The sequence below is a fragment of the Chelmon rostratus genome, chromosome 13 (genome assembly GCF_017976325.1).
Source record: "Chelmon rostratus isolate fCheRos1 chromosome 13, fCheRos1.pri, whole genome shotgun sequence".
In the NCBI taxonomy this organism is placed as follows: domain Eukaryota; kingdom Metazoa; phylum Chordata; class Actinopteri; order Chaetodontiformes; family Chaetodontidae; genus Chelmon; species Chelmon rostratus.
In genome coordinates, this window is record NC_055670.1 from 18728522 (window position 1) to 18747333 (window position 18812).

The 18812-nt window shown below is 38.0% G+C and overlaps 1 protein-coding gene across 2 annotated transcripts in view; it reads left to right on the forward strand.

Annotated features, from left to right (window-relative positions):
• Window positions 1-18812, forward strand: part of stxbp5l (syntaxin binding protein 5L) — a 133157-nt gene that overhangs the window by 13783 nt on the left and 100562 nt on the right. For both annotated transcript variants that reach the window (XM_041950739.1, XM_041950740.1), the window contains exon 2: window positions 6934-7031. In XM_041950739.1, coding sequence (XP_041806673.1) covers window positions 6934-7031 — 98 coding nt within the window. The remainder of the gene's footprint in view (window positions 1-6933; window positions 7032-18812) is intronic.

The window sequence follows — 18812 nt, forward strand, 5'->3', positions numbered from 1 at the left end:
CCATTTCCATTTGCATTTCTCTGCTGTCCACACACATACTACTTTCACTATGCATTATTTACCACTTGTCAGTGCTCTTGCTTCAAAGTGCAGGTTATGAGTGGCCTCATCATCCATTCCTCCATTTATTCTTGCTCTATGTTTACAACACTTCCCTCGTGATTTTGCTGTGTAGATTAATATATCAAGGCTCAGTGAAGGTCAGGCCATAGGCTGCTGAGGGCATTGCCTGTGTATTCCAGTTCAACAGTGTCTTCTGAGGTCCAGCAGTGATGATAAAAAAGTAGAAAGTTTCTTTAGGTCAGCTTAAGTGATGTCTGGATTTAGCAACTGGGTGGACAATCATTCTTCACTTTATAGCAAGGGGCTACTGAGGTACATCTCTTTTCCATATCAATATGTAAATTTAATTATTTGTTTATACTGAGGTTTTAGCTACAGGTGGTGTTGCACTGGACTACATTTAATTTTTTGTTTATTTTTTGTTCTTCCAATTTACATACATGAGGGAGGCAGAATATTAGAAACGCCTTTATATGTAATGCAGTCCAGTAAAACACCACCACATAGTGTGACTGCAGTGCTAAAACGTGTGCTTGAATTTTCACATTTCTGACAATGTCGCTATAAACTGAACATTATGATCTTTATAAAGATTGGTGTTATGGCATGGCTGTTGTATTGGACTGTATTAGATCGTGCAGGTGTAACCAATACAGTTTCAACCGTGTGTAAGTTCAAGTTCATCCCACTCAGTGAGGCCTGTGGTCTGAATGTAATACCCCCATAACACACTATACATGTGGTCTTCATACAAAGTGTGACCAGATTTTCTGAATTTTTTGACTTTGAGTAGAATATATCATGTGTAATAGGAAACTAGATACCTACTATACCTACCATAGCTCTCATTGTTTTTGTCTTTACACTGTGTTTCCTGGCAATTATTGTTAGTCAGTGGGTGAATACAACAACATCTTTTCAGTCTTGCATTCTGCTGTGAAGTCTGAATCTGTGTACCCACTCTGCTCTGTAAACCTGGCTTTGTTTAGAACCTGCTGTCGTTGCCACCAAAAACATAATAATACTAATCAGCATTTTTCAAGAAAAAAAACAGCATTTTGGATTTTTACATAGTTGCTCTCAAAATTATTGTTAATTAGCTTCACTTAATGTAATCCCACCTGATCACATTTCTAATTTCTAATTGGCAGCTACCATAACATTTTGTACACTACTCTTTGCTAATAAAGCATGAGGACAGAGTGCTCAAAAACAGATTTGTTAGCCTTTGAGCTGAGCAAATCAAGGTATTTGACACAGCTAGCAAATAATTTTTTACATTTGTACACTCTTAGGCACCTTTTGTGAGAGAAATGCACAGGCTTTAGAGCGCTTATACTCAGTCTTGTATGTTAACAACAAATATGAATGATTCCATGATCTTGAATAAGATGCCACACTAGTACCAAATTAGAATTAACTTTTGTGCCTTTATATCAGTGTAGTTGTTAAGGACAATAATTGTAATCAAATACAGATATATTTGGGACTTAGATGTCATATTTCATTGTGTTGATCCACGTTTGGAGATATAGCTGCTCAATGCACAATTTGCTGGCAGTGGTAGACATGGGTGCTGCTTGCTATTTATAGAATCAGGGGTCTAGACCAGCTCTGCAGCTGAGCGCTGTGTGGAGAGAGAGAGAGAGAGAGAGAGAGAGTGGTGGGTGCAACATGAGGTGGTATTAGTCTTTGGGGGGTGGAGATGTCTGTGTGGGGTTATCTGATTGAATATCAGGCTTGTGTGCATAAAGGTTGTGTATACGTGGAGGAGAGAAATTAACACAACAGAGGAAGAGAAAAGGGGAGGAGGTGGATGGAGAGCAGAGTTGATGTAATGCAGCCTCTGGCAGCCATAACGCAGGTCCTTTGCAGCAGGTTAACATTTGCTTCATGGCTGACTGTGTTTCTAATGTACATCTGGACAGCTTCAACAGACTGAATATACATACAGTAATTCCTTTAAATTTATTTTTCCTTGTTAACTTTTGGGCCGTTCATGATGGGGGGATGATCACATGATAAATTGGTAACCTACATTTGTAAACAGCTACGTAATCAGACTTTAAAATGTTGGTGAATGAATAAAGCAGTCTTTATTAGGTACCTGTATTTTAGACAATGGCAAAGTACAATGGCATGGAGCTGTGTCATTGTGGATAGATAAACAAAAGATAGAGGATGGGAATATGGGTGAAGCTGATCACACACACATACATACCCACATACACTACATGTACAAACACCCTCACTGAAAGAGGAAGAAAATGGCTTTATGGCTTTGGCCTTAAAATATATATGAGCAGCTCTGAGATTCACCAGAGTAAATGTGTTCCTCATCCACTTCTTGGTTTTCTTTAATGTATATGTTGGGGGGTGGCTCTCCTGCATCCCAGCAACAGTGCACCAGAGCTGGGCTAGGGAACCCAAAGGCGCCTGGTGTCAAGACCTGAAGGATGAATGTGTGAATATATGTGTGTTTGACCAGGTTCTTTCTTAGATATGTGTGTGTTTCTCCACAATGTGTGTGCACACAGTCATTACAAATGAATGATTTTGTGTAAAAATGTGTATGAGTGACACACTTTTTTCTCTCACTTTTTAGTGAGAAAAAGATGCATTTTCTGATCGTGCTTGCGTAATAACAAACCCTGTTTGATCAGAGTCAAAGGCAAAGAGGGGTTCTTGAGTATAAGTTTGAAGCTTCATTGCTTGTATCATCTGCAGCTCTCATTGCTGCCACGGGCTCAAAACATGTGATGCCTGTCAATTCAAACACTTGACCTTCTTCTTTGTCCTCTTCAATAAAAGGGGAATGGTGGGGAAGGAAAGTGATTCTTAACGATTGGGTGAAGGTGTGTGTCAGTGCCAATTCCGCAAATTTTGTCTGACCGACATTTGAACCCCATCAAATGTTGTCACTTCTGGCATCAAGTCATCCTGTTTTCATGCAAGAACACATTAAGTCATGGAAGGGAATAACAATCTCAAAGCCATTTAATATTAGAATAGCTTAAATGTGGATGTGTATGAGGGTGTTGTTGTCGGAATCATTGTGCATATTTCAATGTTATAGCCTAATGCCCTCCAGGTACATTAGGTGCAGTATTGTGAGAGAGTTGCATATGTACTAAGCAATACATTTATTAAATAGCCACATAAGCAAAAGTGTATTTTTTGGATAGTTTTTAACATTTAAGCATTATAAAATATAAGCAGTACATCTTTTCAATTTTCTAATACTTACTATCTTAAGTAACTGGCCCTTTTGGGCCATTTGATTGGATTAAAGGTCAGTCTGTTCCCATTCAAACTGCAAAATGCTGGTAACAGAGAAACAGAACAACAAGTACTATAACATTTGCAATGCCCAAGATTTCTAATTTGTTTTTGGTAGCTAATCTGGAGTAAATACATGACATTACTGAAAATAAAAAACTTACAGGAGACTTCCAGGCATTGCTGTTTACTTTGTGATCGCATTCCTAAACTGAGCAGTTTGGGTATCTCATGCACTTTCAAAACAGAATTCACAGCAAATAAAATGGAACATTCCAAATATATTAATCATAACAAGGCTGAGCTTTTCAAATCCATATTGACAGTTGATTTATTATAGATGTACTCAATCAAAAAATCAGATTCCATGTACTATGTGATGCTAGGTTTGCTGCTTTTATCTCTTACATTGAAGGTTATTTATATTCTTGTTTACTACTCTGTTTGTATGCAAGGCACTCGTTGGCCTGATGTAGCAGTGGAACCCCGCTGTGTATGTAGTCAAATGACAGATCTATGTGTATCTGAAGATTAGGTTATCTGTATGCCACAGCAGTGTACACACAAACATACATGTACGTGTGCACACATACACACACGCACACATACACACCTCTTTACCCTAATTATATTGTGAAGTTAACATGTTATGCCCCATCATAATGCAACTCGGTTTCTTAAAAATTGTGTTTAAATACAACTAATTTGCATTCATAATTATTTTGTGCTGACAAACATGATCAACGTGTGTTTGAGTGAATGAAATAATGCATTTTATGTAAAGCGCTGAAGTTGCAGGAAGGTGGGGCACAAAGTGCAGTATTGTGACACCAGAATCCAGGCTTCGAAACCAGATTGTTGCTAGGGTTAGGCAAAGAATGCACTATGGTTAAAGTTTCTGAAAGATCATGCATGCAGCTGACTTTTTATGTATTGAAATAGAGCATTATCTTTCCCTTAACCAAGCACATTAACCAAGTGCTTTCAGTGTCTAAAGGTAAACACAAGTTGAATAATGCTGTAGTTTCTACCAGCGAATAGTGCACTGTGAGATTGGCCAAAAACAAATGAAATCCGTTGTCAGTAAACATACATATATATATTCAGTATCAACATTTTTATGACTTCCCAGGTCAACCCTGTCTCATAGAAATTATGTTTACATACAACTAATTTGTATTGGTAATTATGTTGTGATAAATGTAGTCGCTGCCTGGATTAAGGAAAGAGTCAACATTTCTTTGAGTAAAGGAAACACTACATTTATGTACTGAAAACAAATGAAATATGTTATTAGTGAACATACATTCAGTGTCAACATTTTTGCGACGTGCCAGGTATGTTAATGAACAACATTTCCTTGTGTTGTTAAACAAAATGTAATTTGGTCAGCATTATGTTTACTTCAAAACATATTTGCTGTTGCTAATGGGTGCTATATAAGCATAGCTTCTAGTAGACAGGGCTCCATGATACACTTATACATATGCAATATGTGTAAATAGTAATAATAATAAACATTTAGCCCATATAGACTCACACACATATGCTTGTGTTTGCTGAATATGAATGGGAAATATGGACAAAGCATGCACACACATATAGCACATACACACGCAGACACACAAGCAGAGACTCGTAGTCTGTCCTGTAGTTGCAGTGGAAATCAGTCTTTCTCTGTGTTGTTTCTCATTTCCTCTTCAAGTCTGATCACCACTGAGTAATGTCATTCTGTGTTTTATAACCATTTAATCCATCCACGGACTCTTATTCTGTCTTTCCAAATCCATGCCTCTGCATTTTTAATAATAGCAGAACACCCCTGTTACAACAATTCAGGCAGCCAAACAAAGGTATTTGTGTTGCTGTTAAGATGAAGGGGTTGGGCAACAATGGGTGTTGCACAAACAAGCCAGAGATGACTTCATTTTGGGCTCAGAACCGGAGCTTTATTTTTGCCTGAGTTCTTTTAAGAACTTTACAAACGAAATATAGGCATTTTCAAATACCTGTCCATGATGGTTGTTAGCCTTCCCTGATAACTAATGTAGGGCTGCAACGAACAATTATTTTCATTATTGATTAAGCTGCAGAATGTTTTCACAATGAATGAATCATTTAGTCTATAAAATGTAAATAAAATGCTGATCAGCCCAAAGAGACCAAAATGATGTCTTCAAAATTAAATTACTTCTTTTGTCCAACCAGCAGTCCAAGACCCAAAGACTCTTATTTATTTATTATCATAAATGACAAAGAAAAACAGCAAGTCTTTGCATTAAACAGCTGGAATCAGGAAATGTTTGACATTTTGACTTTGGAAAAAGACTGAAACAATTAATTAATAATCTAAATAGTTGCAAAATATTTTGTTTGGTTGACTAGTCAAATAATTTCCTAACCTTTGAGAAACTCTAAGCTAATGGACATTTTTCTTGGTAGTACACAGGCTTTCTTTGCCACTAATGTAGGTTTAGTTACTATAAGGGTAAATTGTGTACTGTTACGTGCATTAATAAGTTGCATCAATCATTTTCATGAAAGGCCCTACACAGCTACTACTCGTATCTGTAGGATTGTTCCAATGCTTAAAATAGTACTTTCTCTGTTGCAGTTTGCTGATGAAATAGTAATAATATAATAGTAACGTTTCCATTCAACATTGCTTTTGTCCATGTCTTCTACATCCCTTGAGAGCACACAACTGGAAGAGAGGCACTGCTGGGAAATTTAACATGACTAATGCCAGACAACTGCAGTGAATGCAGTGCACTTCGTAGTAGGAGTGTGAGAGACAGTGTCGTTTTGCCTAGTCAGGCCTTGGCAAATGAATGTTGATGCTAGTTCAATCCAAATGCAACATTAAGCTGCAGATTCTTTGCTAATTACACGGGATGAAGTCTCCATATTTTATTAATAGAAGGCTTTTGACCTTAGAAAGATTTTTTTAAGTTTGTGAATTTCAATAAGCTTTCAGTTTATTGAAATTTAGATGCATCTTTAATGTGTTCTGTTTTCCAAAATGTTAAAATGATGTGCAAATATAAATAATAGTAGGAGTGTGTGTTTACAGCAATATGTGGAAGTATTTGTTCTTTATGATTATCATCTTTTGTTGTAGTGCTAGGAGTGGAGTAGAATAGTGTAAGTAAACACTTAGTTCTTTCACTGCAGTTTCAAACAAGAAGAATCACTAAGATATTAGACAGCAGCAATCAGACACATGAAAACGTCACGAGGAAAATGTTCTTTTTTAATCCTTAAAAGCTTTCTTTTGGCAGCCTCAGTTAATAAACAGTAAAGTGGCAGTACAAATGTTTGTTGTCAGTTTACAAAAAGTATTCTGACACAGTGTTGGCTGACAATATAAAGGTTAACACCTGATGCAATGTCTTTCACGTCATTAGTTAACTTTAACAATTTACTCAGAAAATAATAACATTTCAGACAAATCTCCAGCTGGATTCACCACAGTAGAATGTCATAGGGGCAGGCAACATCATTAATTGATAAAATCATTTAATTACCCTATGATCCTAAAATGTTTTTCTTGTTCAATTTAAACATTGTTCTGTGTTTTTTTTCTTGTAGACGGTGCGTCATGGTTTCCCCTACCAGCCCACTGCTTTGGCCTTTGACCCTGTGCAGAAGCTCCTGGCCATTGGCTCCAGATCAGGCGGTGTACGGATGTATCCTTTAACCCTCATCTGATCATTTCCTCCCTTCCTCCATTTGGAGACACACTAGAAAACTATGCATACATAAATTCATAGTTATGTATTTACAGTAAATACACTACATTACCTGGCCTTTGCCACTGGTCATTATGGTACATTCTAAAAACAAAAATAATGAAACACAATTGCAGTCAACATTAAGATATTAAATAATCCATGACCTTTACTGTTATTAGGATAAATTACAATATGTTCACCGTTTCTGTGAACTATGCTGTAATCTACTCCTACACAAACCTGTGGCGCTTCTATAGTGTGTCTCCAGGCAGGGGTCTCCTTCCTCCACCCCTCCCCCGTCATCCCCTAATTCTCTATCAGCCCTGTCATTTCATATGGCTCGGCTGTCATGTCACAGGCTAAGAACTGTCAATCCAGTGGCCCCATCCCCTGGGTCACCCGGTCACAGGGATGGGAGAGGACATACGAGTGCAACAAAGGTAGGAGATTACACCCTCATAAATACCCATGGGGTCCAGTATGCCTTTAGGGAACATGGGGCTGAGGCAGAAAACAATTATTGATGCTGCAGCAGCCGCGCTGCTCGTCCTTCTGGGTTAATAGATGGACAGACAGAGTGATTTCTCTGCTGATAGAAGCAGAGAAAAAAGAGAAAGTGACAGAGGGAAATGTGACATTTTTGAAATATTTGAAAGAGAGAAAGAAATGGAGAACAGGAGTCTGAATGTTGAGGAGAAGAGTGAAGGAGCACAGTGGTGTTGTAAGAATACCTCATGAAACGAGACAAAAATGTGACTTGGTTACATGATAAGCTCAGCCAAATGCAGATATTTGAAATCCTTCACTTCCATCACTTTTGTCTATATCTCTGTAAAGAATGTCTGACTATGAAGCCAGGCTAAGATTTCACCTGGATGGGAGCCCTTGAGTGACTTAGCATTTGTATTGACATGCTGCACACACATTCCTCTGTTCCCATGTGGCCTTTCACTGATTCTCTCTCTCTCTCTCTTTCTTTCGCTCTCTGAATTGCATGCTCTCACATACATATGCTTCTCTATTTTTCTGTTTCTCATTCAGCCTCACCCTTCATCACCTTCAGTCTAGAGGACCCTTTCCCCCTTATTTCTGCTTTTATTTATTCAGTTCAGCCTTCCTCTGTCCTTGACAGCCTGCCTGAATGTTTTCTTTTCTTTCCAGGGCTTTGAACGTCCTCCTGTCATCCTCTGTCATGGTCTCTCTTTGTTTTCTTCCTCTTGCTTTTCTAATGCATTTCTCCTCTATTCCCTCCTTCATAGCTATATTAGCACTGTATACAGTGCTAGCCATTGCAGGAATTTCTCATGCTCCATTTCTATTTCATAAGTGGTACAATAGTGAGTGCTATCTTTTGCTTTTGTTCCTTATTGACACCATGTTACTGCTGCAGACACAACCAACCAAGGATATTTCACTATTTCACCAGATTTTCATTTTTCTCACCCAGTCTCTCCAGGGTGGTGCAGCGTGTAAAAACAAGCAATTTAAGCCAGCACCCTGTCTCTTTCTCTTCTGTTTGTCTACTGTGACTGACCTGATAACGTAGACACTGCTTTCTACTGCAGCAACCCATCATTATTTGACAGAAATAAATATTTTGTTCCTGTTAAGAAACATGTATTGATCCCTGGGTGCTCAAAGTTAAACATTCAAATGACACTATTGATAGACTATGTGGGACTGCGGTTATGTGGGCTGCGGTTATCTAGGTACCTGTATCAGTGGGTGGTATGTAGGCATACATGTCTCTGTAAGTGCCTAAGCTTATGTATGGTATGCGTGTTTATGTACAGCAGAAGAGTCATCAATATATCTGAGTTTCCATGGAGCTTGGTTGCTTTGTCAGGAAACATTTTGTTCCCTTCTGCACACGTATGTAACTTTTCAGTTACATACGTGTGCAGAAGGGAACATTTACATTTACTTTACATTTTTTGCAGTATATGCATAGTAACCTAGATACTGGCCACAGTTGATGTAGAGCAGTGATTTATCTTGAACTAGATACAACTGCTCTGAGATAAAGTATGCCCTATCTGAGCCGTGTCTTCACATGCTTTCAAAGCAGGAGTATCACCTTACCTTTCTTTCATGATAGAATTAACCAGTTGGATTCATTGTCAGTGGGGGATGTGTAGTTAACATGGCTTAGTGTTTTGTCTGAAGAAAGATTTGTTACTCAGAGGTCATTTAAAGGCTTAAACTCATCATGATCGAGTTTAAGAAAGGCTCATGCCTTTAATAATCTATATTTACCATTGGTACCGTGTAACTGAAAAATAAATATTTTAGCATGTTTGTAAGTACTTACCTTGAGAACTTATGAAGTATTGTGTTAAGTGTTTCCTCGTTCTTCATTGAATGCTGCTGCATGCTCTGCTGCACAAACAGCTCTCTGGCAAGTAAATCATCAGGGAAAGATTAGTTCAACAAATAAAATAAAATTTTAAAAAAAGTCACATCAAGTGGGTGTGTATTTGCATAAGGTAGTTCTGTTGTATTGGCCAGATGTGCTTACTGTATGTATGTCGGTTACTCTGAGAATATAGTAGATTTGGGCAGCACATTGAGAAGTTGCTAAAATCATTGCGGATGGGTGTTTCAGGGGTAGAAAAAAAAGTGAGGGAAGGAAGCAGGCAGAGAAATATATAGATTTATAGGAAGGCAGAGAGAGATAAGGCAACAGGATTATGTTGCTGAGAATAGAAAGTGTGATGTGTTAAAAGGACAGCAAAAAGTGGTTGAAGATGCTACTGTGGGCAGAAAAGCATCTGCTTTATAATAATGACATGAATAAAACATCCTTAAGTTACGTAAACTAAAAATTACAAGCCCACAAGCCTAAATCCACAGAATTTTGACACTTACATTAAAAACTTCACAGCACTGAATGCTCATTACTCATAGACGCATTTGTATATTTTCTGTATTCACTGTTATGCTTACAGTTATTTTAGCTTCAGGATAGATTTTATCTGAGAAATCTGCATGATGTTTGTAACACCTAATACTGCTGTGTGCTGTTTTCCAAGAACATAGCAACTGGTCGCCAAACAATCCGATTAAACCTTGTTGTTAGTTGCATCACTATATAACCTACAGTCCCAGCTTACTGTTGTCTGCAAGAGAAAGAATATGGTGTACATGAGAATGTCCTTGATCATCAGACCTCTTTGCTTTGAAAAAATACATTGTGATTCATCACATAACAGTGTTATCAGTGGTGGAAACAGTCATGTTGCATTTTAGAAATTAAGTTATTGGGAACATCTGAAAATGTAACTCTTACAGCAAAGTCACCAAAGGTGGGAACTACAGATTCTCTCACAAGATTGCATTTATGTATAACTAATTTGAATTCATGATTATGTTGTGCTGATAAACATAATTGCTACCTGGATTATGTGCAGAATTGACGTTTGTTTGATTGAAACACTCCATTTTATGTACCGGGCAGGAGTCACAGGAAGGTGGTGGGAATGGATGGTGGACTGACAAAGTGCAGGGCTGTGACACCAGAATCCAGGGCTCACGCCCAGACTGTGCTTGGATTTAGGCAACAAAAGCTCATTGGTTGAGGTTATGCAAAGATTGTGACTGCTGCTGCATCTTTCTGTATTCAAACAGATCTCTCCTTAACATTAACCAAGTGCTGTCAGTGCCTACACACAACCATAAAAAAGCTAATTAAGGCCATAGTCACTACGAGTGGACAGTGCATTGCAAGATTACAATACATTAATGAAATATCTTGTCAGTAAATATACATTCAGTAACAACATTTTTGCAACTTGCCAGGCTCGTTAATTAACAACATTTCCTCATTATTTTAATAAAAAACATGATTTGTTTGGCATTATATTTCCTTCAAAACGTATGTATGTGTGGCCCCTACCTCGTGAACTTTCTCCTGGTTCTCCTGGTAGTAAGCAGCCACATACTGTAACCCCGTGGAGTTAAATGCATTAGCATTCAATGTTGTTTGCATGTCCAATCATGATTTTGCAGGAACTTAAAGCCTCCATAGTGATCAAAAAGAACAAAAGATACATGAGCATACTGACTATTGCGGCAATTAATTTTTAGAGTGATTTGTTTCTAAATGTCACATATTTAATATGAACAGCTGAGGCAATCACAGTAGGACAGGTCCTGCTCTGGTGAATGGTGCATAGTGACGATGTCATCAGGGTTGGCGCAGTGGGTTGGCAATGAGGCTCTCTGCAGTGGGCTCCCAGGACACTCCTCCCCCTACTTGGGGCGACATTACCAAAATGTGCTGAGATCTTAGTTTATTGACAGCGAATAGAACAGAGAAAGAGCATGACAAGTGTGTAAGGGTGTTTGTGTGTGCTTATGTATGTGTTCATGTATTTCTTTCTCTATTTCTGTGCATAAACCTGTGTGTCTGCTTGCTGAGTATGCATCCATGTGTGCCGTCTACCTATGTCAATATTGTGTGCGTCTCTCCACATATGTAAATGTGTGCATGCATGTGTTGGTGTGTGTGTTTCCGTAGTGAAAGTGGATGTAGTTTCAATAAAGGGTTCAGGTAATGGAATTGCCCAGAGTCTGACTGACAGTCACTTCTCATAACAGTCAATCAGATCAGAGAAAAGAATAGGAATGAATTGAAAGATGGAAAGTGAAATGGACAAGAATGGTGGGAGGAAGGAGGACGACGACAGAAAGAGGGTTCATATTAATATCAACAGCTTGTTTATAACGGTGTTGGGATGTTACAGTAACTCTGTTACTTTTGGCAGTAACTAGTACTGTAATGCATTGTTTTTTTATTTAAATAATTAGATTACAATTACTTATAGGCTCATTACCTCGGTATTTTTTATGTAGCTAAGTAAACTAATGTATTTTGGCCAACTGCAAAGATTTGTAATCTGCACTTCCTTCTCGTGAATATGTTTTGACATGCATGACGATGGTCATTCCATCATTTCAAGATATTGTCACTCTTTCTGTTTTGCGGAGCAGAAAGTCAAGAATATTTGAGTAAAATGTGACTTATGCCCTGCTCAAAGGTTCGATCCACTGCGAAAAAATTTGAACCTTTCGAAGTACCTGGACAAGCAACCTGCCTGCGCGCAGCCAGTTTCTAAAGACCTGGCACCAAAGCAACCGGGGCTGGATTTTAATCATTCGGTTCTGACTCCTGTGACCCAGGGACAACTCAACAAACTAATAGCACTGCATGTTGTTGAAAATACAAAGCCTCTCTGTACTCTCGAATCACCCACTTTCATGCAGCTTGTTAGCAACGTACCCTGTGCAGGTGGCCCACAAATGGACAGAAAAACTTTCTCCAACTACCTGGACAGCTAATATGCAATAATGCAAAATTGCAAAAGCTATAGGCATGTTACCAGTGACAGTATTTCAAAGTAACGGAAGTTTTGGTTACTTTTTAAATGAGGTAACTTGTAACTGTAACTAGCACAACGCTGTTTACGACATGCATGATAGTTAACATCGATCCATGTGTCATTTTAACAATACTGTTTATCATTGCCAGATTCTTTTTAAGACATTACAGTGGCTGGGGTACAATTCAATATTATTGTTTGTCACCTTCCAGTAAAATCAGATTGTGCTGATAGGATCATCACATGCTTCTGTTTTATATTCTGTTGTCAATTGTTGTCAAAGCAAATTTTACTTTCGTTTTTTTCCCCTCATATCAAGAATTCTGTTTGATGTAATGATTCACAGCAGATCACAGTTCGTTTCATCCAGTATCACATGTCAAAAAGTGGGCAGACTGTTAAGGCTTATGTTTCTGAGCACTTATCTTGATTTAGGAGTTATGACACACTCAACCAAATGCCTTTGCCTCAATATACATTCAGTTGCCAGTTTATTAGGTGAAGTGGTAAAATGACCATAAGTTGATTCAGCCCCCCTCTAAAACAGTTTCAACAGAAACAGAATATTATAACCTTCATGATGGTAGGATTTATTGCAGGGCTGTTGTGTTAGACTGCTTTAGCTTTAGGTAGTGCATATGAACCTAATAAACTGGCTAAGTGTAAGTAGAACTGAAACATTACATTGTAAACTGTGTTTAATATCTTTGATCCTGATTCGTAATGTCTCTGGATGTGATATCAACACTAAGTTAATCAATAGACTTGACTTAAGCATGTCTTCCTCTCTCAACTCATGCCATTGCAAGACTATTGCTCTGCCAGAAATTTGTTGACAGTGCTGAGCAATCTGAGATATCTGCTGTGATAAGATAGTCAGCATCAACAACAGTCCTCTGCTTGTTGCTAGGTAAGATTGAGACTGCAGTGTTACTTTTGGGGATGAATTCTTTTATCAGCAGACACATGTTTATCCAATGACCAGCAGCAAGCAATTAGTAAACCTAATTGGTCCACTGGAGCGTGAACAGACAATTGGAGGGGGTCACTCTGTGTAGACACACAGCTACTGTTACAGTCCATTATTAATCACACAGTCTTACAGCATGTGTGACAGGACAGCTTTGCAGTGCTAGTTAGACAAACAAAACTGTCAGATAGTCATCCATTATACATTCATCGTTGTCACACTGTGTCTTTGGCTGTGCTAACTGTGTGAGCAGGCCTGCAAACATAACTATTTTGTCTTCACTAGCTCAGATATTACAGAAGGTGGTCAGTGACATAATCAGGTGCTATCCAGATCAAGAGTGGTGGGTGTATTTGCACACACCATGCTCTATTTGCATAATTTCTGTTATCACTCTGTTTCCAAACTTGAGCTCATTATCAACACACCCGTTGCCATGGATATAAGCACATGCACACATAATCACAACAAGACATGTACAGTCGTGCCCAGTGACTCACTTGGTCTTGATTGAATTTCACGTAATGGGATTTGCAGCCCTCTATTTGTAAACTAGAATTATGGCAGTTTTTACTGGTGCCAAAGGTGAGCAAACAAAAGTGCAGCTCTGGTAGCAGGACAGAAAAGGGATGACGCAGAAATATTAAGCTACTCATAACCCCACTATATTCTTACTTTATCCTTAGGGTGCATGATGATGGAAGTAATGGCTCTGCCTTGTAATTTACCTCTGGATTAGGAAAAGTAATGTGAGTATGGCAGTTTATTGTGAATCAGAATTAAATGTTTTATGGAAGAGAAGGGAACTAGAACAACAATGCATTATTGATCAGTGTATTGATTTTTGTTTTGATTCAATGATAAATCATGTTTTTAATGACAGGAAATGCCCAATGCAAGTTCCCAAAGACCAAGGTGACATTTGTTGTTAAGCCTCAACACCTCTTTAATGATTCAGAAGTGTGTTCTGTGTTTTTTGCAAAGTGAATACACAAAACAGATGTTGGCTGTATTCTTCCAACTTCCACCTATGTAAAAAGCATTCATAATGTGGCAACTCTTCTATTGCCTGCATTAATCCCACATTTATCCATCTGCCAACACCTTCTATTTTATTTGATGCACCTAGAAAACCTCTTCTTTCACTGTTATTTTGCATAATATGCCTTTCATAATATGCAGATAGATACTGAAGTTTTACTGCTGTTGTGTCGATATCATGTTACCTTAACATGTATTTGCTGAGGCTGAATCCGCAAGCTGGCAACTGCGGTGTTTGGGTGGTCTCATTTTGTCTTCTTGTCCCTCCCTCTCTTAATTTGTCGTCATCCTTCCTCAGGGTACCATTAACTCTGATATTTCTGGTTTGGTTGGAAGACCACTCATTCCCTTCCTGCTATGTAATGATCCCATCTTTACTACCACTCAGAGGTGGAAGGAAAAGCAGCCAATGTTCATGCTGTCTTGCACTTTGTTCGCCTCTGTCACAATGACAACCTTTTGCCACGTTGTTTTTTTTTTATGCCCTGCTTACTGTAAATTTCTAGCTGTAAATTTTTCTCTGTTCTTTCTCTGTCTTTCCTCACTAACCTGTTTTGAACTCAATTTCTCTTATTTGTTTTTACTTTGTGTTATTCTTCATTCATCGATTTCTTCTCCTTTTTGCTTCCCTGCATCCAATACTCTGAAGACCTTCTCTCTGTCCCTCTCTCTGTCTGATTTTGTCCCCATTATCTTCCTATTTTGCTTTGTATGTGCAGTTCTATCTCAGACATGATACAAAAGGCCTGTCTCCTTTACTCTTTCTCTAACCCTTTCCCATTTCTTTTTGTGCCATCCTTACTTCTCTCTTTTTAGAATAATGGCTGTCTTGCAAGTATGTTGATGTGATTTGTGCAGTTCACTTCTCTTGGCTGTGATGGGTACAACTCATCTCATGCACAATATTGTGGACCCGTGCTCACACAAATACACACATACACACAGTTTTTCATTTTGAGACAGCTATCCGCTCTGAAGTCTCAGTTGCAAGGTCATGTAGTCTGACTCCATTGTTCTTAAAGGTATAAAGATGCTTTCTCTCTCTCTCTCTCTCTCTCTCTCTCTCTCTCTCTCTCTCTCTCTCTGTCATAACCTTTTGCTGTAACTTGTGATTGTTTTGCAATAACTGCTTTAAAACCACAGGACCAGTGTTGTGTCCGCAACGCTTCTTGTGCCAGTGCATCCTACCTGGCAAGTTACCAAAAGATTTTTTTGTTGTTCACTTTCTCCACCATCCAGTGTTACATGGGACTCAGACAGTGTTCACTTTGTGCTTGAACAGGAGAAGTCTTGCTTTTTTGTGGTGTAATGCCAAATATGACTTAGTGGTACACACAATCCAGTGCCAGAGGCAGTTAGATCTCTCCATGGTGGTCATTTATTTTTAGTACATGGTAAAGATGCACTGATGTCAAAATTTTACACAATTCTTACACAATGTTTAGGTGTGGGAGGACAGTGGATCCTTAGTCTTTCTATGTGTGAAAATAATTTCAGTAGGGCTTGATTGCATTAATTTCATCTTTAGCCACTGAAGTGTTAAATAGCAGCTGGAGGAGGAGAAACCCCATTGTGTTTTGTCCTGATGCAAATTAGAATATTCTGTGTAGAGAAATTTGCAGAAAGCTGCTAAATGTATTAATGTTCTGTATTATGCAGAATTCATAAATATATATATATATATATATATATATATATATATATATATATATATATATATATATATATATATATATATATATATATATATATATATATATATATTTTAATTTACAGTCATGACCCAGCCTACTGCTAATTTGTTGCTGTTGATTGTGGGAGTTGCAGTCATTGGAATTATGTTTGATAATCTATCATCTATGCTTTCACTATAGAATATTCCATAATTATTGACATCCTCCTCATCCTCTTCATCTTTCTCCCCCTAATCTTCTTCTTCCTTATCCTTATCTCCCTGTGGTTGCCAGTCTTTGCTCTTTGGTCCTTCGTCCAATCGGCAAGGGATGACGAGGTAGTTGAGGAATGAAAGGTCAGCTGCCTATTCATAGCAGCACTGAGAATACTCTAGGAAATGCCACTGGTATACATTCACAGTGCCGCTAAATGATACATTGCAAAACATAGACATTATGACAGGAGACATTTTCAATTGATCTAGAGTTTCATGTGAGAAAAATCAGTCTACTGTACAGCATCAAAGTCATGTTTCTCTATTTGTCCCTTAAAATTAAAGATCAAGGCCTTTTTATACTGTTTATGGACAATAGGCACCGTCTCTTACCAATCAGCAAAACAATTACAAAGACTTGTTGTGCTTTACATAATTCAGCTGCAGAATTAAGAAAATATTATTTGAACAACTGAGGTTCTCCTAATCTTATTCTCTTTTAGAGCTGCAACGTTTAATCACTCAATCAATTAGTCGATCCAAAGAAAATGAATTGTCAAAATGTTGTTATTTGATTAAAAGTCATTTTTCAGGCAAAAATGTCAAACATTTCCTGGTTCCTCCAAGGATTTGCTACTTTTCTTTAGGTTTTGGACTGTTAGTTGGACAAAAGAAGAAATTTGAGCTCACCTCTGGGAAATTGTGATGAACATTTTCACAATTTTCTGAAATTGTATTCACTAAAGTAATTGATTTATTGTGAAAAAATGATCAGATTAATTGATAAACAAAATAATCATTAGTTGCAGCCCTATTCTTTTTATAGAGCCAGGTATTTGTTTCAAACTTACTGTGCTGTACTGGTTTGTACAACTATTTGCATTATGCTTTGTCTGCTTAGTACAGGTTTGTGTAAATATATGTATGTAGTATATCAAAGTTGGTAGGATAGCACAAACAGAATTTTTATCCAACATTGCAAATGTGTAGTTTTCCAAGAAAAAGGGTGTCACCTAGGGTAGAGCAGGCAAGCTGACCTTTGCATTTATCTGATGTGTAAAGACTGCTTGCTAACCTTTACCGCGCAAAGGTCACTGGAAGCTTCTGTGATTATTGTAGCAACAGTGTCATTTTTTAAAAAAAAGTAGGGATGAGAGTGTGGCATATAGAAACAGAAGTAATTGTTGGAGAATCACTTACATACTTTATTTTGATTGATTAATTATATGTTGTAGTTTAAACGTAGACAAAAGTCCTACAACCATCCAACTCAACTTTCAGTTGCCTGCTCTTATGACTTGTTTCTGAAAAACTGGTCTTTTTGCATGACACATTTAGGTATGAGGACTGGTTGTGTAAATAAAATAGTATTTTGTTTCTGAGTAAAGTAACAGTGTTGCTGAGATGTGTTACTCATCGGCCCTCTGGCTCATGATGCTGTGCACACTCACATGTGCCTACACACAAACAAATAGTTGAAGTCTACTACTGTTTTTTGGAGAAATGTCTCCCTGTGATTTCAGTAACATGCTATGGACTGAACTCTGTTCCCTCCAGCTGAGAGGAACTTGATAGGGAAACGAAAGGAAATAAAAAGAGGCCTTTGTGTGTTTCATGCCATTAACAAGTGGCCTGAGTGGGTAGAAAGCACAAGGTGCAGAGAAAGAGAGAATGAAATGAAAGTACAACAAAAAGTGAAAGTTAAAGGCGTGCTGTGCAACTCTATTCTCGTGCAGGTACACAGTGCAAAGCGCAGCGCAGCGCAAGGTGCAGCACAAATGCTGTTTTCACAATTAGGCATTTCCCTTTTCAGCTGATTTACAGCAGGTCTTTGATCCATCTGCAGTCTGTAATTGGAGTGAGGCACATTTTCAAGCTGCAATTACGCACAGCAGATCCATCAGCTGAATTCGTGCAATGAGCCCCAGACTGTTGCAAATAACCACACATATATCTGCCCTCTTGTCCACATTATTCTACACAGTTTCGTATACAGTGTAAATCAACACAAGTGTTGAAGACTGACATGTTGTAAACAATTATACACTCCCATAAAAAAAAAATCAAGAAAATGTAATGTTATAGTTTCACTAACACCCATATGACCGTCTGTTCCCATCAGTCCTCTTGTGGTGTCTTCATCTGAAAGCACTGGATAACCATAGACAGCAAATATTAAAAAGAGGCAAATCATCTGCAATGATCATTACAGCAGATATCACCCTCAACTGTTATGTAGTATATTATTTTTAGTACTCCTGCATATCTAAAGTCTTGGTTATGATTGAAAAAAGGTAGTCTGTACGCCGTGTTGCCCTAACCATGTCAGAGGGCACAAGTGTTAATTGCTGTTCTGAATGGCCAATGAATCGTTAATTATTAAATATGGTGAAAACAGCGCACAGTTTCTAAAGCTGTGTAACCATTGGACAAGAATTTCTGTTTAAGTATCACAT